The sequence below is a fragment of the Dendrobates tinctorius genome, unplaced genomic scaffold (assembly GCF_039654945.1).
Source record: "Dendrobates tinctorius isolate UK_male_01 unplaced genomic scaffold, ASM3965494v1 ptg000246l, whole genome shotgun sequence".
Lineage (NCBI taxonomy): Eukaryota > Metazoa > Chordata > Amphibia > Anura > Dendrobatidae > Dendrobates > Dendrobates tinctorius.
The window spans coordinates 367032-393194 of record NW_027361913.1 but is presented as its reverse complement, the minus strand read 5'-3'; the positions used below and the strand labels follow the sequence as shown (position 1 = coordinate 393194).

At 46.3% G+C, this 26163-nt stretch overlaps 1 protein-coding gene across 2 annotated transcripts; it reads left to right on the top strand.

Moving 5' to 3' along the window:
• The first annotated feature begins 780 nt into the window (after nucleotides 1–780).
• Nucleotides 781–20611, top strand: TMEM183A (transmembrane protein 183A). Of its 2 annotated transcripts, none has more exons than XM_073557259.1 (8): nucleotides 781–916; nucleotides 2564–2653; nucleotides 2826–2978; nucleotides 3950–4115; nucleotides 16501–16681; nucleotides 16861–16944; nucleotides 19368–19523; nucleotides 20274–20611. In XM_073557259.1, the coding sequence occupies exons 1-8, from the start codon at nucleotides 898–900 to the stop codon at nucleotides 20457–20459; spliced, it is 1035 nt and encodes a 344-aa protein (XP_073413360.1). In that variant the 5' UTR covers nucleotides 781–897; the 3' UTR covers nucleotides 20460–20611. The 2 variants fall into 2 exon arrangements, with proteins under 2 accessions (XP_073413360.1, XP_073413359.1); XM_073557258.1 differs by lacking the exon at nucleotides 781–916 and adding an exon at nucleotides 986–1245.
• Nucleotides 20612–26163: the final 5552 nt, after the last annotated feature.

Sequence of the window (26163 nt, the reverse complement as noted above, 5' to 3'; positions counted from 1 at the left end):
ATCGCGCCTGACGGCGAAAAACTGATGTGTGAAAGAGGCCTAAAGAGAAAGTGGGCACGACAGCAGAGATTTTTGGCGTGGACAAGCAGCGCATAGGAGGCTGAGTAGCGTGCTCCGTCCTTAGAGCACTGGCGCCGCAAAGGACTGTTCCCGTTGGCTCCCGCCACTAAAAGCGGTACTGCCAGAGAGTGAGGCGTCGTGTGCCCAGTGACCGCCAGAGAGCGAGGTGCGGTGCGCTCCATGACCGTGAGTACAGCGCACGTGTGCAGTAGAGAGCCAGTTCATGCCACGTGTTCAGCGTGGACACTTTTGTAGTGTGTAATCACTTTTCTGTAAGACCTACGCTTGTGGTATACACACCAACGGCGGCATAAAAAGGAGACGTCCGAATCTGGTCTGAGGTGTGGACAGAACGGAGTGACGAGAAGCCCCCGACGCTCTGACCGCGGCCTGGGACCGTCCTGGTGCCGGCCATTTATCATGAAGAGCTCAGGAAACCGCTGTCAGTTTGGGGATGTTTTTGGATACAGGAAAAACTGGTGAAACCCTGATGGCGAAGACGGCGCTGAGCAGAAGCGCTAATGAACGGCGGGCTGGTGTGTGACCAGTCCATGGACAATGGCTGCCTGTAATGTAACACCTCGTGCCATGTGCTAGGGACTGCCAGAAAAATGCCCACGACTCTGCAACTTGCTTTTTTCTCACATGATTGTTACTTGTGTAATACTGGTGCAAAAGGCTTGTGAATGGGGCAGGGCTGCAATGGCAGCGCCAGGAGACCAGGGGGCGCTCTATGGAAATCACGCTGCTATTTAATGTAAATGCACGCAGCTTGCGGAGCACTGACGGTTCGCGCCCGCCTCCGGGTGTTGGTGCCAGCGCAATCCCCTCCCTCCAATGGATCCGCCCCCTCCTGGTAAGATCACGTGACGTGCGCAGTGAGGTCTTTCCGGACCTGTTAGGAGCAATGTGCCAATCCTTGTGTACAGTAATGGCGGGCGGAAGGCTGGGGGAATTACTTCCCGGTTACACGAGGCCGCATGACGTGTTCCATGATGGCCGAAGACCCCGGCGGATCTCACTTTCTTTTTCCTCTTCTCCACTCATTTCCCCGTGGTCTGTAGCCATGGCCCGGAACGATTTTCCCTGTGCTATAGTCTGTGTGACATCCAGCCGCAGCCATGCCCAGAAAAGGGAACAGAAAACGGCTGAAGTTTCGTGCCGATGATGTGAGCGCCCACAGAGGTGAGCGGGGCAGCAGTGCTGTGTGTGTACACATCCATGAGGGGCGCTAGTGTGCAGCAGTGCTGTGTACACACTGAATATACACACATCCACAGGGGGGCGCTAGTGTGCGGCTGTCACTGCCGCAGTTCTGTGTACGCACTATGTATGTATACAGTATATTACACACAGCCATGGAGGATCCCCCATGTATAGTGTCTGTCTGCAGCCGCAGGGACATATTATATGAGCATGCCCCGGATCCTTGGATAACGCGCTATCTGTGCATGTTCACTCATCTCTAGTGTCTACATGTATGGTGACAGGGTATGACTGAACATGTGTATCCCCCTTACCTCCCCAGGATACCATCACACCTGCCAGCCTGCTGCCCTCTGTGACAAGGGTGATGCCAGCTGAGCTGTTGTACCTGTTACAAGAATGACGTTCCAGGGCAGCCATAGCTGACAAGTGGGAAATGGTGCATCAGTCAGACGCCGTCTGTCTCCTCGCCCGTCACTACTGATTGGTCGATAGAGGCAGGTGCTTCTGTATAGAAGGGTGCAGGCAGTGGTGTAACATGGGGGCACCAAAATAAAGCCTCACAGATGTTTCCCGGATTTCCAGGCGAGCGCCACTTTTGGATCCTGTGGTAGAGGGGTTCAGTCGTCCTGTACGTCCTACAGGATGTCGGCGTCCTTGCGGTGTGATAGCATCACTGTGCTGCCCCCGCTCTCTGTGTAGGGAAGAAGTCGCTTATATTTTGGGCGGGGTGGCATTTCCACACTCGGAGGGGGAGTCAGTGCTTGTGAAGAGGGCGTGAATACACTTTAAAGGAGCACTTTGGGTGTTATTACTGGGTTGGGGCCACAGTACTTGCCTTGTCACAGGCGCTGGCATCCCCCGCCGCGATATGTGCAGCTCAGTATATTGGAGGGAATTTCCATCCTCGGCACAATAAGAGCTGTGCAGGATAGTAATTTTGACCAGGGGTGCCCAAACTTTTACATGCCACTGTTTCGGTATATCACTATTCACTAGAAATGGCGTTTAGTGGACGCTTGTTATATGTTAATTGAGTCTATCAGTCCAGGAGGTGAAGGCGCTGAATGGACAGCGTAACTGCCCACGCTCTTACATAGTCTGATTGACGACTATAGGACTTGTGATCGGGGCCGTGGAGTCAGAAAGCCAAAGATCCTGGTGCCTAAACTAACATTGCACTGATGGGACTTTCTGTTCCGGATCCTCACTCGGAATCCCTGGACGGTAGAGCATAATTGAGCATAAATTGACCGTCTGACTTTATTAATGGATTTTTTTTCCCCTTTTTTTCCAGTTACTGTGGCAGACTTTGCCAACTCCGATCCAGCTGTTGTGAAGTCTGGGCGCGTGAAAAAGGCGGTGGCAAATGCTGTTCAGAAAGAAGGTGAGTTCTGGCTGCGAAGAAGATGAGGTGTGAGACTGTATCTAACCCCTCTCCAGCTTAGTTCTCGGCAGTCACTAATCTTGTGTTATCCCCGCTATCAGATTCATAAAAGCACACCTGGCTGATGGAGGTAAAACAGTTGACGAAAATGTTTGATTATTTTTTATTTTAGTAAAGGCACTCTGTGGTTTGGAGGCCTCTCGGGTGCCCAGTGAGGACGGTCTGTCCGTATTGTCGGAGAATGGATGTTTTGGGAGCTCTGATGAACTTGAGGACAATGACAATGGAAGTTCTTGCAGGAAAAAGAAAAGTAAGAAGCACAAAGGTGAGGCTTGGTTCAATGTCTGGAGGTAAAATATTTTACTTGTTTTGGAGTTATGCTCCCTGGTATTTCATAATGGCGAAATTTCCCTCAATTTTATACCAGAATTATACACTTCTAAAAGTTGCATTTCATTATTACAACTGAGGGGCTTTTTCTTCTCCTTCAGATTAATAATAATAATAGACTCTATTCCATTAAGAAAAACATAAGATTTCAAATGGGAAAAAATGAAAAATTCTCCTATCTAGATATGGTTGTTCAATCTTTGTTATGGAACCTAATGTGGATAGCGTTGGTGAGAAGAAGCTCCTGTCGGTGTGCCATTTCTTAGTGGCACAAAAGCAGAAGTGACCCTCTCTCTCACAGCCAAACAATATCTCACACTTTGTGCTGATGAGGGGCAGTACCCCGAAACAGTGTCTGCAAATTGAGATTTTGGCTTTTATCCTAAGTCATGTGACAAGGCTCGTTGGAGAGTCGATATTGACTTTTAGGATTGCTACTTTCTATAGGTGGCAATAGAGTTCTAGTCTTCCTTCTCTCCGAAGAGACAATTTTCACTGTCCAGATTCACATCAAAAAGGGATTTGCATACCCCACCTGTTTTTATACAGGCTGTGATTGGCTGTGCCATACCATTGGGTGTTGTGGCTGCAAGGCATTATGGGAAGGCCCGCCCCAGCCCTTTCCAAGTTCGTGTGTCATGCATACTTCTGCATTGTGTAAAACACCAGTGTGCTTTTTTTTTTTTTTTTTTTTTAAAGATTCATGCAAATTGAATTGTAAATTTAGACTTTACTGAGTTCAGTGACTTCGTTAAAAAAATCCCCGGTCTATGCAAAGTAACATCAAGGGTTTGTGCACTTTTTTCAAGGGCATTTCAATAACGCTCGCTTCTTGCCTAGATTCAGATTCTCTCTATGCTTTATGAATATTGTAATTGTGTTAATCCGATTATCTTCCTCTTCCAGAAAGCGTCCTGGCAGGCAGCAGCGCAGGAGGGGACTATCCCTTTGACATCTGGCTTGTCCTCGCCTCCTACATCCGACCTGACGATGTTCTGACGTTTGCTCTTATTTGTAAGAAAGCTTGGACCGTTACTTGCACTGCTGTCTTTTGGATGAGATTGTACAAAAGGTGTGATAAGCAGTGTAGAATATTGATAACTTTCCTCATAACATCACATAGTAGAAATCCGCAGAGCGGCCGCGTCATGGGAACCTGTCTAATCACTGGAAAGGGACTCTGCCGTCACAGAGTTACTCTCCAGACTAGGTGCTCAGTGCATCATGGCGTGGTTAGTCACCTTCCCACCTACCTCTTATTCCATTGATGGCTCTGGCTTTATAGAGCAAGAAAGGGTGGTGATCAATCAAGTAAGAATTTGAGGCGGTGGGAAAGTGCTCTCATTTTTTTCCTGCCTTTTTATTTTCCTGTCAGCATAGCCACATGAGGGCTTGTATTTTGCGACATGAGTTATACTTTGAACGACATTATTGATTCTTCCATACAGTGTACTGGAAAACTGGGGAAAAATCCAAGTGCCGTGAAATTGCCAAAAAGAGTGCAATTCCACAATCTGTTCTTGTTTTGTTGTTTTTTTATTTACCATGTTCTCTTCCTGGTAGCAATATGTTTCCCCAGGAATCCAAACATATATAGATTATTTTGCTTATGTCGCCATTTTCAGAGACCCGCAGCATTTCCATTTTTCATGATCTGAGACTGGGTGACGGCTTATTTTTTGAGACCCTAGCTGACGTTTTTATTGATACCATTCTGGGCTAAATACAATGTTTTGCTCCCTTGTTATTGCATTTTATTGCAATGTTGCAGCCGCCAAAAAAAGTAATTCTGGATTTTAATTTTTTTGTTGTTATGCTGTTTACCAATCTGATGAATTTACTTTATATTTTGATTAGACATTTCTCAACGCAGCGATACCAAATGTGTATTTTATTTTTTTTTTGTTTCATTTTCAGTGGGACAAAAGGGGGTGATTTGAACTTTTTTTTTTTTTTTGTATGTTTGAAACTTGATGCTTTGAGCATCCGATCGCCTGTGCTACAAAAATCATGATTTCCTATGGATGCCAGCTACGAGCCCGTGTTCATAGGAGATAAACAGTGACAGGCACGGGGTTCTTCTGCAGACCCCCAGCTGTCATGACAACCCATAGGCACCCCGCGATCATGTGACAGGCACCAATATCGGGACTTGTAACGTGCTTCCAGCCAGCACATGTTAAATGCCGCTGTTAATGATGGACAGCAGTATTTAACTGGTTAACAGCAGTGGGTAGAGCTCTCATCCTCCCATGGTGCTAGAGGCACATGACAGCTGATCCGATCAGCTGACATGTGCGGGGAAAGGCAGGGTCACAACCTTTGACGTGGCTATACGTCAAAGGTCTTGAAGGGGTTAAATGTTTGGCCACTCCAAGGGTGCATCGAGTATCTGTACTTGGTTTGAACAGTCATTCTGTGCTGACAGACTATTTTAAAAGTCAGTTCCCAGATATTGAAAATTGTCACCTACATATTTCAGAGCCCAGTTTTCAGGATCTCCACTGATCAACAAATTATCTGCTCTGGATAGGTAATGACTTTCAATTTTCAGAATAAACCTTTAATGGACTTTTCTGGGATCTAATGGAAGCAGCACGTCGTCCTTGTGACTACACCTTCATTTATTCTCATCTACATGTGGGTAGTGCATTTAGGGTATGGACTCAATTTTTGCACAGTGGCACCATGGAAAGAATTGTCAACCTCTAAGGAGCCTTCTGAGACCTAACAGGAAGGTCTGCAACAACAACCTATAGTGAAAATAGGATCCTCCAACAACTAAACTTAAAAAAAAAAAAATGTGTGTAATAAATAAATATATATGTACACACACATATACTACAGCGGGAACGGGAATCCAGATACCTGGAGCGCTCCCGATAATCAGCTGATCACCACCACAGCTGCTTGTCGTGGCTGTGTGACAAGTCACAACACGTGCATGGAGAGCCCAACACTTAAGGCTATCCATTCATCATGACTGTCACACAGCCACGACACATGCAGCTGCGGCGCCGAACAGCTGATCTGTCGGCACACACCATGTATCCGGATTCCCGCTGTAGCTTATTTGACAAGCGCTATCGCTTGCCGAATAAGCAGGGACCCAAACAAATTTGCTAATCTCTAGTTAGGAGTGCATATTTGCTCCATATTTATGTGTATATGGCATACATTAACCCCTTACCTACAATTGACGTAATATTCCGTCCATGTGACCATGGACCTAATTGCCATGGACGGAATATTACGTCACCATGATCAGCGGCGCCCACGTGTCAGCTAATTATCACGGACCACCCCCGACACGTTAACCCCTTGCACACCGCGATCAAACGCGATCGCGGTGTACCGGGGGTTAAAGGGAAGCATCGGCAGGGAGGGGGCTCCCTCCGTGCTTCCCTGAGCCCCCCACAGCAGCGCAATGTGCAGCGCTGCTGCGGGGGGCTCCTTTCCTCCAGGCCCCCGAATCCAAGATGGCGACGGGGGCCTGAGGAAGCTGGCTTCCTCAGTGCCTGCAAAGCGCAGGCATGAGGAAGTCTGCAGCAGTGCCTGTGACAGATCACTGATCTGTCACAGTGATCTGTGATGTGACAGATCAGCGATCTGTCACAGGACAGTGATGTCCCACCTGGGATAAGGTAATAAAGTAAAAAAAAAAAAAAAAAAAAGTGTTAAAAATAATTTAAAAAAAATCGCTAAATAAATTAGTAAAAAAAATAAAAAATATTCCCCAATAAATCAATTTTTTCAAAATAAAAAAAAAAACAAAAACAATAAAAGTACACATATTTGGTATCGCCGCGTCCGTAATGACCTGCCCTATAAAACTGTCCCATTAGCGAACCCCTTAAAAAATAAAAATAAAAAACGAAGCAAAAAATAATGATTTATTATCATACCACCGAACAAAAAGTGCAATAACGCGCGATCAAAAAGACGCATATAAATATCCATGGTACCGCTGAAAACGTCATCTTGTCCCGCAAAAAACGAGCCACCATACAGCGTCATCCGCAAAAAAAAAAAAAGTTATAGCTCGCAGAATAAAGCGATACAAAAATAATTTTTTTTTATATAAAATTGTTTTCATTGCAAAAAACCGACAAAACATAAAAAAACGACCTAAATGAGGTATCGCTGTAACCGTACTGACCCGAAGAATAAAACCGCTTTATCAATTTTCTCGTTCGCCTTATTGGGGGACACAGAGACCATGGGTGTATGCTGCTGCCACTAGGAGGCTGACACTATGCACAAAAAAAGGTTAGCTCCTCCTCCGCAGGGTACACCCCACCGACCGGCAGGAAGTTCCTCAGTTTAGCTTAGTGTCAGTAGGAGGTGGACAAGGGTCTTTTATTAGACCCCTATCTACCTCGTCGTGCGTCGTTCCTTTACAGGTTTCGGAGGCATACGGAGTGAACAGTCACATCCGTACTCCCACAAAGAGACTATGAGTACGGCGTGTACTGCCACCCCGTATCCTCATAGGTCTCCGCGGCAGGACCAGGAGCCTCGCACAGGTGCGTGCCAGCTATACGGACGGTCCTTGCCCCCCGCCTCCCACCATCTCGCCTACCAGAGCCTGACGGTTGGACGAGGCGTGGATTCCATAAAGACGACAGACAGCGTGGGATTCTCAGGTACCTTTATTGTGGCCCCCGGCCTGGGTGAGTATGCGGTCTAGCGGTCCCCCGGCGTTTTCATCCTAAGGCGGTCGCCAGGGGACCACGGTAGGGCCTGCGCGCCCGCTTCTCCCCGCGGTCGCCGCATCCATGAAGGCCCCTTTTCTTTCGGGCCTTGTTCTGCGCCCCCCCCTGTTTCTTCATCCCGGCAGGGGTATACAGGGGTCGGGCTGTGGGAAGCAGGGACGCGGCCCGGGGTTGCGGCCCGGTGTTGCGGCGCATCTTCCGCGCCGACCCCCTGCTGACAGGCGGCCGGCGCTATTAATTTAGGCCCCGGCTTCATCTCGGGCCTACCGCTGCGTCGCGGCCACGCCCCCTGCCCCTTTCTTCTATGCGGGCTTCTCTCCCGCCCGTCCTAGGCCTTCCCAGCCCCCTTGCCTCACACCAGCCTGCTATTGGACAGCGGGCGGTGCTAAGGGGATCTCTGCGGCGAGCTCCGCCCTTCTTCTCCCTCTGGCAGCGCGCCCTTTCCCTGGTGGTCGCCATCTTCTCAGCCTGCCAGCCGGACCTAATTCCCTGCCGGATTTCGGTCGCTGGGCCTTTTTTCAGCCGGATTGGCCTGGCCTCATCCTGCAGCCAGATCAGAGAGCGTCGCCCTTGGGGACACCTGAACCGTGAGTAGCTCTGCACCTGCAGACTGACACCCTTCTCTGCCTTCTGTCCCCCAACCGGCCTGCACTGCCTCTCTTTTCACTATGTCCAAAGCTAAGTCTGATCGTACCCGCTCTGCGTCCAGCCCGACGCCGCTCAGGAGCCATCCATAGCCCCAGGGGCGAGTGAGCCCCCCATGCCGGGTTGGGCCTCCTCTTAATCACAGTCAGTGGCAGACCTCATCAAGGTGTCTCAGTCCCTAGTAGCCGTTCTGGACAAGTTGCTCTTGGGAGCTTCGGCGGGACCCAGCACGTCTCAGGACGTCCCATCTGACCCAGCCAGCGGCAGTCGCAAGAGGCCCAGGCAGGACCTCCAGGCGGAGTCCTCCCCTCGTCCTACCTCACCCCATAGTCCCCAGCAGTCTCCCTCTCGGGCCTCCTCCCCCGAGTCAGGCGAAGCGCTTTCGGAATCGGAAGGGGTCTTAGAGCTGGATTCGGACCAGGATGCGAACATGAAGGTTACGGTGCAAAACCTCATTGCCGCGATTCACCATACCTTTGACATCGCTGACGCCCCTGCGAAATCCTCAGATCAGGAGGTTTCGTCCAGACGGCCGGAAACACCATCCAGGGTGTTTCCCTTCCATTCTGAGTTTGGAAAGATTTTTACAAAGGAGAGAGAAGATCCGACCAGACGCTTTCAAAGAGGAAAGTGTCTCGGCGTGCTGTACCCGTTTGCTAAAGAGCTCACGGACAACTGGGCCGCTTCTCCCTCGGTGGACCCTCCCGTGTCCAGACTTTCTAATAATACGGTCCTTCCGCTGTCAGGGGTGGCGTCGCTAAAAGATTCTAATGATAGGATCATAGAATCTCTAGCAAAATCTGCCTTCGAAGCGGCATCAGCAGCGGTATGTCCAGTCTTTGTTTCTTCTTGGGCAGCAAAGGCCATATCCACTTGGGCAGATGACCTTCGGCAGGGCCTTCTGGATAAGGCACGACCAGAGCATTTGGCCGATCTCGCCAATCAGATTTCCCATGCGGGGGATTATCTGCTTTCTGCCTCCTTGGATGCCGCATCTTGCGCAGTTCAGGCGTCAAGTAACATCGTGGCAATCCGACGTACAATTTGGCTCAAGGCCTGGCAGGCGGACTTGTCCTCTAAAAAGTCTCTGACCAATCTGCCTTTTCAGGGAGTGCTTCTCTTCGGATCACAATTGGATCAGATTATTAAGGACGCTACTGGAGGTACGAGTTCTCTTCTCCCCTCCAAGCCTCGCAGACCTCCTCCAAGGCGTCAGTTTCGTCCCTGTCGGACTTTCCGCCGTTTCAATACGGCGGAAAACCCTTCCAACCAGCAAAGGCCACAGGCACGTCAGGAAAGAAAGAAGGTTTCCTTCAGGCCCACTCCGTCCTGGCGGTCCCACTCTTCCCAGGGAAGACCGTCCAGATCTAGATCTGGACGGTCTACGTCCGCATGACTACCATCGGTCTCCCGTGGGTCCCTTCCAATTGGGAGGTCGACTTCTCTTCTTCAGCGACGTCTGGCTCGCCTCAGTAGAGGACGCTTGGGTCAGAGAGGTTGTATCAACAGGATACAAAATAGAGTTCATTTCTCTTCCACGGGATCGTTTCTTACAATCCCGTCCGCCGAGGGATCCGGCCTTGGTCCCAGGGTTCGGTTTGGCCATCACCTCTCTTCTCAGTTCCGGGGTGATTGTGCCCGTTCCCGAATCGGAACGCTTCACAGGGTTTTATTCAAACCTGTTTGTGGTGCCGAAAAAGGACGGGACAGTTCGACCCATCTTGGATCTCAAGTTACTCAACAAGAGAGTTCGCCTTCGCCACTTCCGGATAGTCAGTTCGCTCGGTAATTGCTTCCATGGAGGAGCAGGAATTCATGGGTTCCATAGACATCCAAGATGCCTATCTACATGTGCCCATATTTCCCGGACATCAGAAGTTCCTGCGGTTTGCGATTCTTCACGAACATTACCAGTTCGTCGCGCTTCCTTTCGGGCTCGCCACCGCTCCCAGAGTCTTCACGAAGATTATGGCGGCGTTGGTGGCCTTCTTGAGGATCAGAGGTCTCGTTCTTTTTCCGTACCTCGACGATATCCTGATCAAGGCCCCCTCCTTTCAACAGGCCCGCCTAAGTGTGGCGATCGTTCTAGACACCCTGTCCAGTTTTGGGTGGATCGTCAACCGGGAAAAGTCCTGTCTGGTCCCTACTCAACGCCTTGTGTTTCTGGGCCTTCTGTTCGACACTCGTCGGTCAAGGGTATTTCTCCCACAAGACAAGATTCTTTCCCTGCAGCAGGGAGTGCGATCATTACAGATCACACGATTTCCATCCCTCAGGTCAGCCATGAGGGTCCTGGAGAAGATGGTGGCGGAGATAGAGGCAGTTCCCTTTGCCCAATTTCACGCCAGGCCACTCCAGCAGGCCATTTTGTCCTGGTGGAACAGGTCGGCTCTGTCTCTGGATCGTCCGGTTCGCCTTTCCTGCCGGATCAGGCGGTCTCTCAACTGGTGGTTGACGTCTCCCCTCATTCTCTTGGGGCGGTCTTTTCCCGTTCACTGGCAGATTGTCACTACGGACGCCAGCCTCATCGGCTGGGGTGCAGTGTTCCGCAATCACACTGTTCAGGGTCGATGGTCGACTCAGGAATCAGCTCTGCAGATCAATGTCCTAGAGATACGGGCGATCCATCTAGCTCTCGTCCACTGGGAAAGGCGCCTCAAGGGCCTGCCTGTCAGGATTCAGACAGACAATGCCACAGCGGTGGCGTATATCAACCGCCAAGGGGGGACACGGAGTGTCTCAGCCCTGGCGGAAGTGTCCAGAATTCTTCAATGGGCAGAGACCTTTGTTCCAACGATTTCCGCGGTTCACATTCCCGGCGTGGACAACTGGGCCGCTGATTTCCTCAGCCGCGAGGGTCTCGCGGCAGGGTAATGGTCCCTACATCCAGAGGTGTTTCATCTGCTCTGCCGTCGGTGGGGAACCCCGGATGTAGACCTCATGGCTTCTCGCCTCAACAGGAAAGTACCACAATTCGTGTCCAGGTCTCGGGACCCTCTGGCAGTGGGCGCCGACGCTCTGGCCGTCCCTTGGTCACAGTTCGTGCTCCCCTACCTGTTCCCTCCTCTGCCTCTTCTTCCCAAGTTGTTGAAGAAAATCAAAGCAGAGGGGATTCCAGTCATCCTCATCGCCCCGAATTGGCCCAGAAGGTCTTGATTCGCAGACATTGTCAACCTTCTCGCGGACGCCCCCTGGAAGCTTCCCGACGGGCAGATCTGCTGTCTCAAGGCCCGATTTGCCACCCCAATTCTCGGTCGCTCAATTTAACGGCGTGGCTGTTGAGACCGAGGTTTTGAGACGGGCAGGATTCTCTGATCGGGTAATTCATACCATGATCCGCGCCAGAAAGCCTTCTTCTTCGAAGGTCTATTACCGTACTTGGAAAGCCTATTTCTCCTGGTGTGAGGCCAATGACATCGCGCCCTTGGTTTTTTCGCTCCCTTCTATTCTGGCGTTTCTTCAGGCAGGGCTGGATGCGGGGCTTGCTCTCAGTTCCTTGAAGGGTCAAGTTTCGGCACTGTCCATTTTATTTCAGAAAACGCTGGCCTCCCGGCCCCAGGTCAAAACCTTCCTCCAGGGTGTGGCTCACACGTTTCCTCCGTACCGAGTGGATCCTTGGGATCTTAATTTGGTTCTTCAGGTTCTGCAGGGTCCTCCTTTTGAACCTCTCAGGGACGTTTCCCTTTCCCTCCTTTCTTGGAAAGTGGCCTTTCTGGTGGCCATTACCTCCATCCGGCGCGTGTCGGAATTAGCGGTACTTTCTTGCCGCTCTCCTTTTTTGGTCCTTCATCAGGACAAGGTAGTTCTGCGGCCTCCGCCCTCTTTTCTTCCGAAGGTGGTATCTTCGTTTCACCTCAATGAGGACATTGTTCTGCCATCCTTCTGCCCGAGCCCAGCTCACCCTCGGGAGCGGTCTTTGGACAAGCTGGACCTAGTCAGGGCATTGAGAGTCTATCTAGCCCGGACGACTTCATTGCGGAAGTCAGACTCTCTGTTCATCACCCAGCCTCAAAGGCCACTATTGCGTGCTGGATCAGATCGGCAATTTTGGAGGCATACCGGGTCAAGCATCGAGTGGCCCCTCCAGGGATCAGAGCGCACTCTACCCGGGCGGTGGGTGCCTCCTGGGCGGTGCGCCACAGAGCTTCCGCGCTGCAGCTTTGCAACGTGGTCATCGGTTCACACCTTTGTGAAATTCTACAGGGTCCACACCTACGCTTCGGCGGACGCCAGCCTATGTAGAAGGATTCTGCAGGCTGCGGTGGCGAGTCCACTGGCCTGATGGAAGTTTGTTTCCCACCCCAGGGACTGCTTTGGGACGTCCCATGGTCTCTGTGTCCCCCAATAAGGCGAACGAGAAAACAGGATTTTTTGGGTTGCTTACCGTAAAATCTGTTTCTCGGAGCCTTCATTGGGGGACACAGCACCCTCCCATGTTCTACAACTCCTGTTCTTATGTTTGTCGGTTTGTTACAGTTGAGTTGTTTGTTCTGCTTTCAATCTATTCTGTTACTTCTCCTACTGCTTTCTCACTAACTGAGGAACTTCCTGCCGGTCGGTGGGGTGTACACTGCGGAGGAGGAGCTAACCTTTTTTTGTGCATAGTGTCAGCCTCCTAGTGGCAGCAGCATACACCCATGGTCTCTGTGTCCCCCAATGAAGGCTCCGAGAAACAGATTTTACGGTAAGCAAACCAAAAAATCCTGTTTTACCGCACGCGGAACGGTGTAAACGCACCCCCCCCAAAAGAAATTCATGAAATGCTGGTTTTTGTTCATTCTGCGTCCCAAAAATCGGAATAAAAAGCGATCAAAAAATGTCACGTGCCCGAAAATGGTACCAATAAAAACGTCAACTCGTCCCGCAAAAAATAAGACCTCACATGACTCGGTGGGTCAAAATACGGAAAAATTATAGCTCTCAATATGTGGTGATGCAAAAACTACTTTTACAATAAAAAGCGTCTTTTAGTGACAGCCGCCAAACATAAAAACCGCCATAAATAGTAAATCAAACCCCCCGTTATCACCCCCTTAGTTAGGGAAAAATAATAAAACTAAAAGAAAATGTATTTATTTCCATTTTCCCGCTAGGGTTAGGGCTAGGGCTCAGATTAGGGTTAGGGGTGTGTTGAGGTTAGGGTTGGAGTTATAATTGGGGGGTTTCCACTGTTTGGGCACATCAGGTGCTCTCCAAAGGCAACATGGCGTCTGATCTCAATTCCAGCCAATTCTGCGTTGAAAAAGTCAAATGGTGCTCCTTCCCTTCCAAGCTCTGCCATGTGCCCAAACAGTGTTTTACCCCCACATGTAGGGTATCAGCCTACTCAGGACAAATTACAAAACTACTTTTGGGGTCCAATTTCTCCTGTTACCCTTAGGAAAATAAAAAATTGGGGGCAAAAATATAATTTTGCGGAAAAAAATGTTTTTTTTATTTTCACGCCCAGGCGTTATAAACTTCTGTGAAGCACTTGGGGGTTCAAAGTGCTCTCCACACATCTAGATAAGCTCCGTGGGGGGTCTAGTTTCCAAAATGGGGTCACTTGTGGGGAGTTTCAATAGTTTAGGTACATCAGGGGCTCTCCAAACGCACATGACACCCGCAGACCAATCCATCAAAGTCTGCATTCCAAAACGTCACTACTTCCCTTCCGAGCCCCGACGTGTGCCCATACAGTAGTTTTCTCCCACATATGAGGTATCAGCGTACTCAGGACAAATTGGACAACAACTTTTGGGGTCCAATTTCTCCTGTTACCCTTGGGAAAATAAAAAAATTGGGGACTAAAAGATGATGTTTGTTGAAAAAATACGATATTTTTATTTTCACGCCCGGTCGTTATAAACTTCTGTGAAGCACTGGGGGGTTCAAAGTGCTCACCACACATCTAGATAAGTTCCTTGGGGGGGTCTAGTTTCCAAAATGGTGTCATTTGTGGGGAGTTTCTACTGTTTTGGTACATCAGGGGCTTTCCTAACGCGACATGGTGTCCGATCTCAATTCCAGCCAAAAACGTCAAATGGCGCTGCTTCCCTTCCGAGCTCTGCCATGCGCCCAAATAGTGGTTTACACCCACATGTGGGGTATCAGCGTACTCAGGATAAATTGCACAATATCTTTTAGGGTCCTGTTACTTTTGGAAAAATAGGAATTGAGGGTGAAAAGATCATTTTTGTGGAAAAAATATGATTTTTTTAATTGTACTGCTGTACGTTATAAACTTCAGTGAAGCACTGGGGGGTTCAAAGTGCTCACCACACATCTAGATAAGTTCCTTGGGGGGTCTAGTTTCCAAAATGGTGTCATTTGTGGGGGGTTTCTAGTGTTTTGGTACATCAGGGGTTTTCCAATCGCGACATGGTGTCCGATCTCAATTCTAGCCAAAAACGTCAAATGGCGCTGCTTCCCTTCCGAGCTCTGCTATGCGCCCAAATAGTCATTTACACCCACATATGGGGTATCAGCGTACTCAGGACAAATTGCACAATAACTTTTAGGGTCCTGTTACCCTTGGAAAAATAAAAATTGGGGGTGAAAACATCATTTTTGTGGAAAAAATATGATTTTTTAATTGTACCGATGTACGTTATAAACTTCTGTGAAGCCCTTGTGGGTTCAAAGTTCTCACCACATATCTAGATAAGTTCCTTGGGGGGTCTAGTCTCCAAAATGGGGTCACTTGGGGGGTTTCCACTGTTTAGGTACATCAGGGGCTCTCCAAACGCGGCATGGCGTCCGATCTGAATTCCAGCCAATTTTGCATTGAAAAAGTCAAACGGCGCTCCTTCCCTACTGAGGTCTGCCATGCGCCGAAACAGTGGTTCCCCCCCACATATCAGGTATCAGCGTACTCAGGACAAATTGCACAATAACTTTTGCAGTCCAATTTCTCCTGTTACCCTTGGTAAAATAAAGAAAATTGAACCTGAAGTATTTTTTTTGTGAAAAAAAAGTTAAATGTTCTTTTTTTTTTTTAATATTCAAAAAATTCCTGTGACGCACCTAAAGGGTTAATAAACTTCTTGAATGTGGTTTTAAGCACCTTAAGGGGTGCATTTTTTAGAATGGTGTCACTTTGGGGTATTTTCTATCATATAGACCCCTCAAAGTGGCTTCAAATGTGAAGTGGTCCCTAAAAATAAAATGGCGTTGCTAAAATGAGAAATCGCTGGTCAATTTTTAACCCTTATAACTTCCTAACAAAAAATAATTTTGGTTCCAAAATTGTGCTCATGTAAAGTAAACATGTGGGAAATGTTATGTATTAAGTTTTTTGTGTGCCGTAACGCTGTGATTTAAGGGCATAAAAATTCAAAGTTGGAAAATCGCGAAATTTTCAAAATTTTCGCCAAATTTCCGTTTTTTTTCACAAATAAACGCAAGTTATTTGAATGCAATTTTACCACTAACATGAAGTACAATATGTCACGAGAAAACAGTGTCAGAATCACCGGGATCCATGGAAGCGTTCCAGAGTTATGACCTCATAAAGGGACAGTGGTCAGAATTGTAAAAATTGGCCCGGTAGTTAACGTGCAAACCACCCTTGGTAGTGAAGGGGTTAATATCAAACAATCTGAGACATTTCCAGTTTTTTTTTCACGTGGTAGACATTAATACTATCTAACAAATGGAGACATTTCGTTAAGCAGTGAGTCACTTGAGTAGCCCCCCAAATACGTAACATGCATTATTGAAACTGTACATCGGACACGGCTCGTTTCAGTGTTCTTTTTGTTCTGGGCATTTGGCATCTCTGGATCCATCTATAGTATATATTATAATTTGTCTGTTCACATCACTAAAATTTGTTTAACATTTAGTCGTTGGAAGATCGTATTTTTAGTATAAGTTGTTGTTCATGGAAGAGTTGGTGCACATGAATAGTAAAATTCAGATGGGCCCATTGTCTGTACATTGCTGGCTACTGCGCCGAGAAAATCGTCTAGTGGTGGCATATCCTCGAAATGTGCCGTCACCTCCTCTGGCAGACACACATTCTTAAAACATGTATTAAGTCCGATTTGTGAAGTTCTGCCGAATGCTTGGCACTCCAGAAATAAGTGATCAATAATGATGTTATTTGTTTTACAGAAACTACCAGGCGAGCGCCTACCTTCCTGACCGTTTGCTGCCTGAGTGGATGTGCAGACTGCGTTCCCTGCGCGCGTGCGTCATCCGTTCCTTGTTTCACATGTACGAGCCGTTTTGTTCCAGAGTGGCTAAAGACCCTCCATTACCAGAATCGACGCCTAACACTTTGTTAAATTCCAAAGTAAGTTGTGTGGTTTTATATCTGTAATGGAAGATCCTGGGCCTGTGGAGGGGAGATTGGAATGGATAAATGCTGCCACATATGCCGCAGTGTAACATACACAATTTCTTGGTTTACATCTGACCTTTGAACCTGTAGATGTCTCTCTTTTGCCTAATGCATTTATATTTGGTTTATAGTGTTTACTTTTCTGGTGTAGAAAAGTGGAGTCCGGAAGCCGAGCGGAGACATTGTGGGAATTTAACTTCAAACTTAAAAAGCCGGTAAGCCTGTCCACATTACCCGTAATCACTATGGTGTCCATGCGTAGGTCTCCCTGTGGTTATCTCTATAATATTACTATTAAGCTGGGATCACATGAGCGTATGTTCTCTCGTGCGATTATGCTAATGACACTCAGCAAAAATCTCAGCATTAGATCCGAGTCAACTGAGTGTGATCCGATTCTCTCGCATGGTGCAGAGACGACAGAGAACTTAATTTCTCCTTTGTTGCTGAGCATACATCGGATTTCACTGACTTCAATAGCCGATTGGAAAAATAACAAATATTGGTTACATCAAAAATCAGTGAAAGTCTTCAAGCACTAAGCTACGATGGCAAACATGGCTCATGGGGGCAAGTTGTAAAACGGTCATAGGTTTGTTTGTTTTGTTTTTTTTGTTTTTTTTAAGTATAGCAAGCTTCTCTTCTATGCATGTGCTCACATTCTGCTGCTCATAGTTCAGACTGAGTTACAGCTTTGCAGCAGTCCAGCCTTTTTATATGCCCCTTATTATACATTGTTGCATAGGATTGGGGCAGGCGGGTATACATCGTAAGACATGGGCAAGACTCTATACCTTTTGATTTAATTGACGGTCTGTGTTTATTAGCTATGTAAATGCTATCTGCTTAACTGCCATGACTGCACATGGATTCCTTTGCTACAATTAGTACACTTAGTACTACTTTATCCGCGTGCACTCCTCGCCTTGCATGAGTCATATCGATGCCGTTACTACATTTACTTCTTACTGTGCAAGATTTTGGCTACACACAGGCATTTAACCATTAATAGAAGCAATATATACATTATTATATTCTATTTATGTATGTAGATGTGTTTTTTACTTTATGGTTGCACCATCTTCTCATTATTCCATGTACCCATGTTCTGTCTCCTCCTTTCTTTGAGCTCACTCTACTAGCCTCAATTGTTCTACATACCTAATGTTCAGTATTCTTTGATAATTATGATATTTAATGTCCTTAAATCCTAGTTTTCTATAATATGACTGAGAGTCCTCTGAATTGCTGCAGCATTTCACAATAAAACAGTTTCTGGTACTTGGGGAGCTCACCGGTACCCCATACTGCCTGTGGTAAGGGCAGATTCTCCTACAGTTGTAATGTAGTTAGTATAGATGCTTTATTTTGTCCTTTTACGTCCCCCTTTGTTACTTGGTGCAATGAAACATTTGAAAAAAGAACACACAAGGATGAACCAATAAGTAGAATAAAAGATGTAACTTTATTAAATTCTTTTGTTTAAAGATCAAGGGAAGTAGTACAGAGCAATGAAAACAACCAAAGCTGTGGAACCGCAGGTCAGAGTTGCAAAGGTAGGTTCAAAATGACTATGTGACAATACATACTGTACATGCAAGGTAAGTACCTGATCAACTTATGAAGGAAATAAAACCACCAGTGGACATGATTACTTGTAAAAGGGAAATCAGAGGGCAGAAGGAACATATAGATGGTATGTCATTACCTGAGACCTGCGGTGCCACGACCCCTACGCACGTTTCAGCTGAAGTGCTCCCCCAGATGAAGGCACTTCAGCCAAAACGCATGTAGTGGCCGTGGTACCTCAGGTAATGGCATACAATCATATGTTCCTTCTGCCGTCTGTTTTCCCTTTTACATGCAATCACGTCCACTAGCGGTTTTATTCCCTTCATGAGTTGATCAGGTACTTGCCTTGCATGTACTGTATGTGAACTATTACTTGTCACATAAGCATTTTTGATCCTACCTTTGCACCTCTGACCTGCGGTTCCACATCTGGTTGCTTTCATTGTGTGATTGCCTTCTTTGCTCTGTACTACTCCCCCTTCTCTTTAAACAAAAGAATTTAATAACGTTACATCTATATTCTTCTTATTGGTTCATCCTTGTGCGTTCTTTTTTCATATGTTTCACTATGCTTTAATGCACTGAGCCTTCTGGATTAATCCCCTCATGTGGACCCGGGTGTCTATACCTTAGGGTACCGTCACATTTAGCGATGCACCAGCGATCCCGACAATGATGCGACCCGGTCAGGATCGCTGGTGCTTTGCTAAATGGTCGCTAGTGAGCTTCCAAACAGGCAGATCTCACCAGTGACGTAGTAGCGGTCGTTACCTGTCTGACTCGGCGATGACGTCCTCCCGCCCGTGTCGCTCGTCGGCGCCAGCAGGAAACGGCCCAGGACATTCTCGCGTGATCAGCGATAATCAGCGGGGGAGCCGGTCGGAGGTAAGTATCACACATAGCAATACCGCTTGCAATGCTGCGTCACAAAATCGGTGACGCTTAAGCGATATCGCTAGCGATCTTGCTTAGTGTGACGGGGCCTTTATTGACACTGTGTATTGTTATCTCTGTATGTTTCAATTGTACTTTGTACAATATATATAACACGTTTTTATTTATTTAGCTCCTAAAGCAGAAGAACCATTGCCCTAACGGATTGCAGCCCCCTGCCGAGTACAAAGAAGTCCATTTTAACCCAGACCAGGACTGTTGCCTTCTTAAAGTTACCACATTAAATTTTATTTTCATCCCTGTGGTTATGGGTATGACACTAACTTATGTAAGTGATATATGTGATTATGCCCTCATTATAAACGCTTTACTACTTAAAATGAATAGGTCACCACAGCCTCATATGTGAACAAAAACTATGATTCCCGTTCAGCATTGTGTGCCCGTTTCCTTTCCAGCGTCACCCACTGCTTTCATCGCTAAGTGTTGTTCACCGCTGGACAACCCAATCATTTCATGATCCCACAGAAAATAACCAGATATACTCCCTTTCCACAGTTGTGTAGTCCCAGCGATGTCGGTGCTGCTGTATCCAACAGGTGCCATGACAATCAGTTGCTGCTGATCAGCTGCAGCTCCTCAGTAGCCTGTGAGCCAGATATGAAGAACAAAAAAATAAGGGCTGCAGCCGATCAGCAGCCGCTTATTGGCTGCATCAGTCGTGTGATGCAACAGTGTCTCATCGCCCACCAGGAGCAGCAGCACCAACATCACCGAAACGGTGCCACTGCGGTGAATATCAATTGTCTTTATTTTCTATGGGGCCCTGAATTATGTATATTCCTTTTATCTATAGTTCCACTATGTTAAATGATTACAAAGTATTACACTGTATGTGATACATCTCCTTATGTCTTTGTCTGTGTAAGTCCCTCTCTAAAATGTAAAGTGCTGCGGAACATGTTGGCGCTGTAGAAATACATACAATAATTTTATGTTAAAAGGGGTTTAACTGTTAAGAAAATGTTCTTTGAAATTGCAGTACCTATAATAATTTTTTTTTTTTTTTTTTCTCCAGTTGACTATAAATGTTAGTACTGACATGAGGCATCACCGTGTGAGACTGCTTTTCCAAGACTGCCCAGTGTTAAATGGCAAGAAACCTCGTGGAGAGCTAGGAATGCAGATTGTCTTGGATCCTGTTCACAGCGTCCATCTCCTAGACTGGTGGCATCCGAAATATCCTTTCTCAACCACGGCCTAAAATTAGAACAAACGCTTTTGTTTCTGTAAGCCACCCAAGAGGAAGCAGAAATCGAAATATTAGACTGGAGCCAGGGTGGCATTCCCAGTGTGCCCATGGACACTTACTTTACTCAACCGTTGAGATTAAAGATCTTTATTTTCATGTCTGGATTAATGAGTTGAAGTCTAATAATTAATATGATCAAAAATGTCTTTATTTTTTTTTTTTTTTTTTTTAATCAGCCAAGGAATTTACCCTAAAAAATGAAGTGTTGAAATAAGTTTTATGCAGTATTTTAGGTTTTGGCTGCTTGACGAGTTGCTTTTGACCAAGTGTTGGTCACTAATGGTGCTCACCCCTTTAACCACTTTAAATAAGAAGCTGTAGTATCTGCAAAGGAAATCCAGCTTCTTTATGGCCAGGACAAGAATATCATATCTGTATTATGGCTTTTGTGGTGTAGGGTTGGCCAATAATGCAGTAAGTGGGACATGTTAAAGAAAATTGATTTTTGTTTTAAAGAATAGCTCCTGCGCTAAAGTGTGTTGTCTACTGAGCTGTCGCAGTGACATGAGGATCTTACAGACTTCACTGCAACCGCTGATTAACTGCTATGGTCACAGTTGTCATTGCTGCAGCATTGTGCACACAGCTGAGTAAGTGAATGTGGAAAAACCCATATAAAATGGCTGTAATTCTATGACAATATTGTGTGGGAGTTTGCCTTTAGAGTTTTGTTAGGGAACCTATCATGTCTCCAAATGGTATTAATCTGCAAATATGGGGTTAATCCACAGGTTAATAGCATTCTAAAGCTGTGCAGCCACATCAGTGAAAGTATGGCTACCGAGAGGAAATTAACTTTATTCCTCCTGCTTTCAGTCATAAAGGTGTAATGGCTCGGCTTCGGTCACCGCTCGGTACAGTGTGCAGTGGCTGGAAAATTGAATGACCGCTGTCTCGGCAGTGTATCGGCGTGCACACACCTGTTAGTACATCCTCGCACTGACTAACAGCCACTGTACCGAGCGGTGACTGAAGCCGCACCATCACACTGAAAGCCGTAGGAATAAAGTTAATTTCCTCCCGTCAGCTGCATCTTCAGGGCGGAGGCCGTATGGCTTTATAACACTATTATCCTGCAGATAAATCCCATATCTGCAGGTTAATAGCATTTGGGACATAATTGATTCTTTTTAATAAATTTAAATTAGTTGCAAGAAAAGATGTACGGTTGCTAACCTTACCTGGTACGTCACCTTCTGCTCCAGTGCGAGTCCTGGTCGAGCAATGATGTGCCAAGACTACGATCAAACGAACATTACAATTCGCTGTCGGTCATATGGACATTTTGCCATCTTGACAGAATCCGAATACAGCTCCATACTTTTTTTTCCCGCACATAGCATTGGCATCTGTCTGGGTATAAAACTCAGCTTTTAATCTTCCTCCAGTACCCACAATGCGCTTCTACGGGCACAGCCATCTTCCTCAGGTGGAATGAAGGAAGGATCAATTATTACAGCCTTTATAGGTAGCCCTAGTTGGAACAACCCACAATCCTATGCAACCTCCCCTTGATGTTGCGTGTTAACCCTCTGGAATTCTCTTCCTGAGGAAGTGGTGATGGCCAACTCACTGAATGAATTTAAGAAAGGAATGGATGCTTTTCCTGTGAGTAACAGTATAGAAGGTTACAAATAACAGAATATTATAGGTAGATGATTGACCCAGCTTAGGGGAAGAAATTTTTTTCCCTATGGAGAAAATTGGCTTCTACTCTGTTGGTTTTTTGCCTTCCCCAGGATCAACAATGCAGAACAGCTGCACTAAAAATAGGCTGAACTAGATGGACATAAGGTCTTCCTTCAGCCTTCAAAACTATGTTACATTCCCAATAAAAACATTGTAAAAAACATTCGTTGAACAATCATACATTTTGCAGGTTACGACATTCAACCTCAACAATATTCCATAAAAAACTGATAATAAACCCTATCCCAAGCAATGAAAACCCCCCCCAAAGAAAGGAAAAAACTTTTAAAAAAAAAAATTATTTTTTTTTTCAGTGAAACCAGTATGGTCTTATTGAAATAAACAGACAAGACTAGGGCATTTTATTTTTTTTTCTGTAGTCACTTGTGCACTAGCCCATTAGGCTATGGGCCCATGTAGCATTTTAAAACGCACATTGAAAACCGGACTCCTTCCCAGAAATCATGCAGTTTTTTTTACCGCGATTCTGTTCGCGATTTTGCCGCGATTTTCTCAAGTACTTTCCAAGCGATTTGAAGCATCGCTTGGAAAGTGATTGACAGGTTGGTCACACTCATCAAACATAGTGTTTGACAAGTGTGAGCAGCTTTTTACTATTGAGGCCGCCTATGCGGCATCAATAGTAAAAGATAGAATGTTAAAAATGATTAAAAAAATCGGGGTATATTTACCTTCCGATGTCCCGCGCTGCCATCCCGGGCCTCAGCGTTCCCAGCGATGCCTTGCGAGACCTGTGATGACGTTGGTCTCGCGTTACTATAGCGATCTCGTGAGACCGCTAGATTCACGCGAGACTACGTCATCACAGGACCTTGCCGCAAGGCATTACTGGGAACGTTGAGGCCCGGGATGGCAGTGCGGGACGTCGGAAGGTTTTTTTTTTTTTTTTTACAGGGGTATGGTACCCAGGGCCTGGAGGGGACAGTCTCCTCTCCTCCACACCGTGGGTACCAACTGCACATGAGACGCTTAACTTCCCGCATGGTGGGCATAGCCACATGCGGGAAGTAAGCGATTCTCATGCATTCCTATGGGTGCGGAATCGCGGCAATTCTTTGCGATTCCGCACAAAAGAATGAGCATGCTGCAATTTTTTTTTCCGCAATGCGACCACCGCGGAGAAAAGCGCAGCATTAGCACAGCATGTGCGGAATGCCATAGGAATGCATGGGTGGTGTTCTGTACACGACTTTTAAACGTTTTGGAGTCCAAAATCGCTGCAAAAACGCTTAAAAATCGCATCGTGGGCACACAGCCTTACAGTGGTCGGTTCATGTGGACAGCACATTGGCCGAACTTACCCTTGTCTGAACGTAGACATACTTACTAGCATGTGACGCCCACCCACCCAAGAGCAGTGATTGGCTGCAGTAGTCATGTGGATGGATGACACATCAACACTGCAGGACAATAAGTAGCTTGGTAGAAATATTGGCACTGGAGCGGTGGGTAACTTAGCAGGTGAGAAGTGTTTTATACATTTCCTGCAGCCTAGATGAGCTCTTAAACTATTTTAACATTCTTCAAGTTTAAATTTACTTAGAAGGTCTAACATTGGGAATCCTGACCTTGTAATGTGCTCCCTTTGCCTTTTTAGGTCTTTCTATATGTAATTTGTAGGCTTGTGGTCACAGGCCGAGTACTTTCCCTTCTCCTTTTAATGAAACATTAAAATTGGAAGAGAAAATGGCTGGCACATAACTAAAGCCATGTAAATTGACATGACGACCACCGGCACAGTGAAATTGTGCTGGAAAAAACATAGGGGGGGGTAATGTGTCTTATTTAAACCAAACCTGAATTGCTTGTGTGATTAGTAGAAGAGACTCCTTTTGGTTTTAATTCTAGACTTCTCGGATAAGTCGTCCAGTGAACACTAAGCTACTTTGTAATCCAGAAGGTGCAGGATTTGCTGAGTTACTGCCAGGGACTGAAAGGGAGTTTTATTTTAATTTTTAAGAAAGCATCTAGCTCAACAGATCTAAAATTTTCAACTTGACTTGGAAAATTTATAAAAACATTGTTGCAGTCAGAGATTGTTCAGTGTGTTTTTGATGCATATAGCACTTTAACTCATCCAGAAGCGCGTTGGTCTTTCTACTGATTGATTGTTACATTCAGAGGCCATCCCTACGTTGAGCTTTATTCTTTGTGTGAAAATTATCGACGCTGTTCCAAGCTCTCAAAATAAGTTACAGTGATCTTGTTTCCTCTTCTCGCTGTAAGAGAGTGCAAATTATAGAATCTGTGGACCCGATTCATCAAAGTTTTTACGCCAGATATTCTGGCATTAAAAGTTTTAAAAAGACGCATAATTTTGGCGCTGCTGGTGGCTGCTCTAATATATCACTGGTTTTATATTTTTTTTTAATTCATACTTGTTGCATATCTTTATTAGGAATAAAATTGTCATCCTTTTTACTTTTGTCAGGAATATTAATTTCTCTCTATTTTCACAGTTTACATTGTGTGAAATCCTCAAACCTTGCTACTCTTCTATCATAAACACAGCTAAGCACATTACACTGCTCCGTTACAAGGGTTGGCCAATTTGTGCAGCTTTTTACTAATACACTGTAAATAGCATGAGTATTAGGGCTCTTTCACATGTCCTGATATTTCCAGTACTGGGAAAATCAGAACTGGAGCTATCAGAATCCATGTGCCGCATCAGTGAGACACCTACCGGTGCCTAGGAAAAGCAGGACAGTCCGCACTGTTCCCAGGTGCTAAAGACAACTCAGATCATTATTACCTGGCATCAGCATGAAGAGACAACCATGATGGGCATTGTATTCAGCACCCACTGGGTACATCATGCGTAAAGTATACAAACAAAAAAAAAAAAATGGCATAGGCCCCCTCTCAATTTTCATAAGCAGCAGAGGGAAAGCCCTCAGAAAGGGGACAGTATCCCAAAAGGTTCCCAGGTTGTTAATAACAGCTCTTTGCTTGGCCTTTACTGGTTAGTTTATGGGGGACCCCAGAAGCAAAAAATTGCAGAGTCACCCTATAAATTCTAATCAACAAAGGCTATACAGCTTTGGGCTGATATTAAGAGCCTTGGAAGGTGCCAGAGATATTCCCTAACCCCCCATCCCCACCCTTTTAACCTCAGCCCCCAGCTGCCCCAGAAATGGGACATCTGTAAAATGCACCAAATCTGGCACTTGCCCTGCCTTGCTTTTCCACCTGCCCTGAGCAACTGAGGATGATGTCAGCTGTGTTACAGACGCTGACATAAAGCCCTGGGGTTAGTAATGGAGAGCCTTTAAGACACCCCCATTACTAACCCCATAGTCATAGTGTAAAAAAATACACAGCCAGAATAAAGTCCTTTAATTGAAAGAAAGATAACCCACCCACTTTTCCCATTTATTACTGAAAAACGTAAACATATTCCTCACTTGTCTAACGAAAATCCATTTGTCCCCTGAAGAATTCCTACTGTGTTACACCTGGATTACATAGCTGAACAGTGGCATGATGCGACTGCTCAGCCAAAATTCCAGCACGCAGGTTCATTGACGAGCATACATCATAGAGGATACTGCTAATCGCTGCCAGCTGTTCCCACGCCAACCCACATAAAATACCAACTTTGCAAAAAAAAGCTGTCGAGGTAAAAAAATGCAATAATTTGACTACTACATGTGTAACGGGGTCTACCAAGCTGGGATACCTCTTTCAGTACCACCCCGTGTTTTCGGAGGTCCACTCTGTTGGCTGGAGTCTGAATGAAGGACGCTGGCTGGAATTCCTCTGAGTGCATGGGCGCATATAAAAGATCACTGCTTCTCCATGTATTTCCAGTCTGACAACACTTTACTCACAGGACACAGAATATATCACACAGATACAGAGGGCCGGCCAATAGACAAGCATCAGGCCAGACATGCATTACAAAAGCCGCAGGTGGCCGGAGCCTGCGGATGTTTACTGTGGG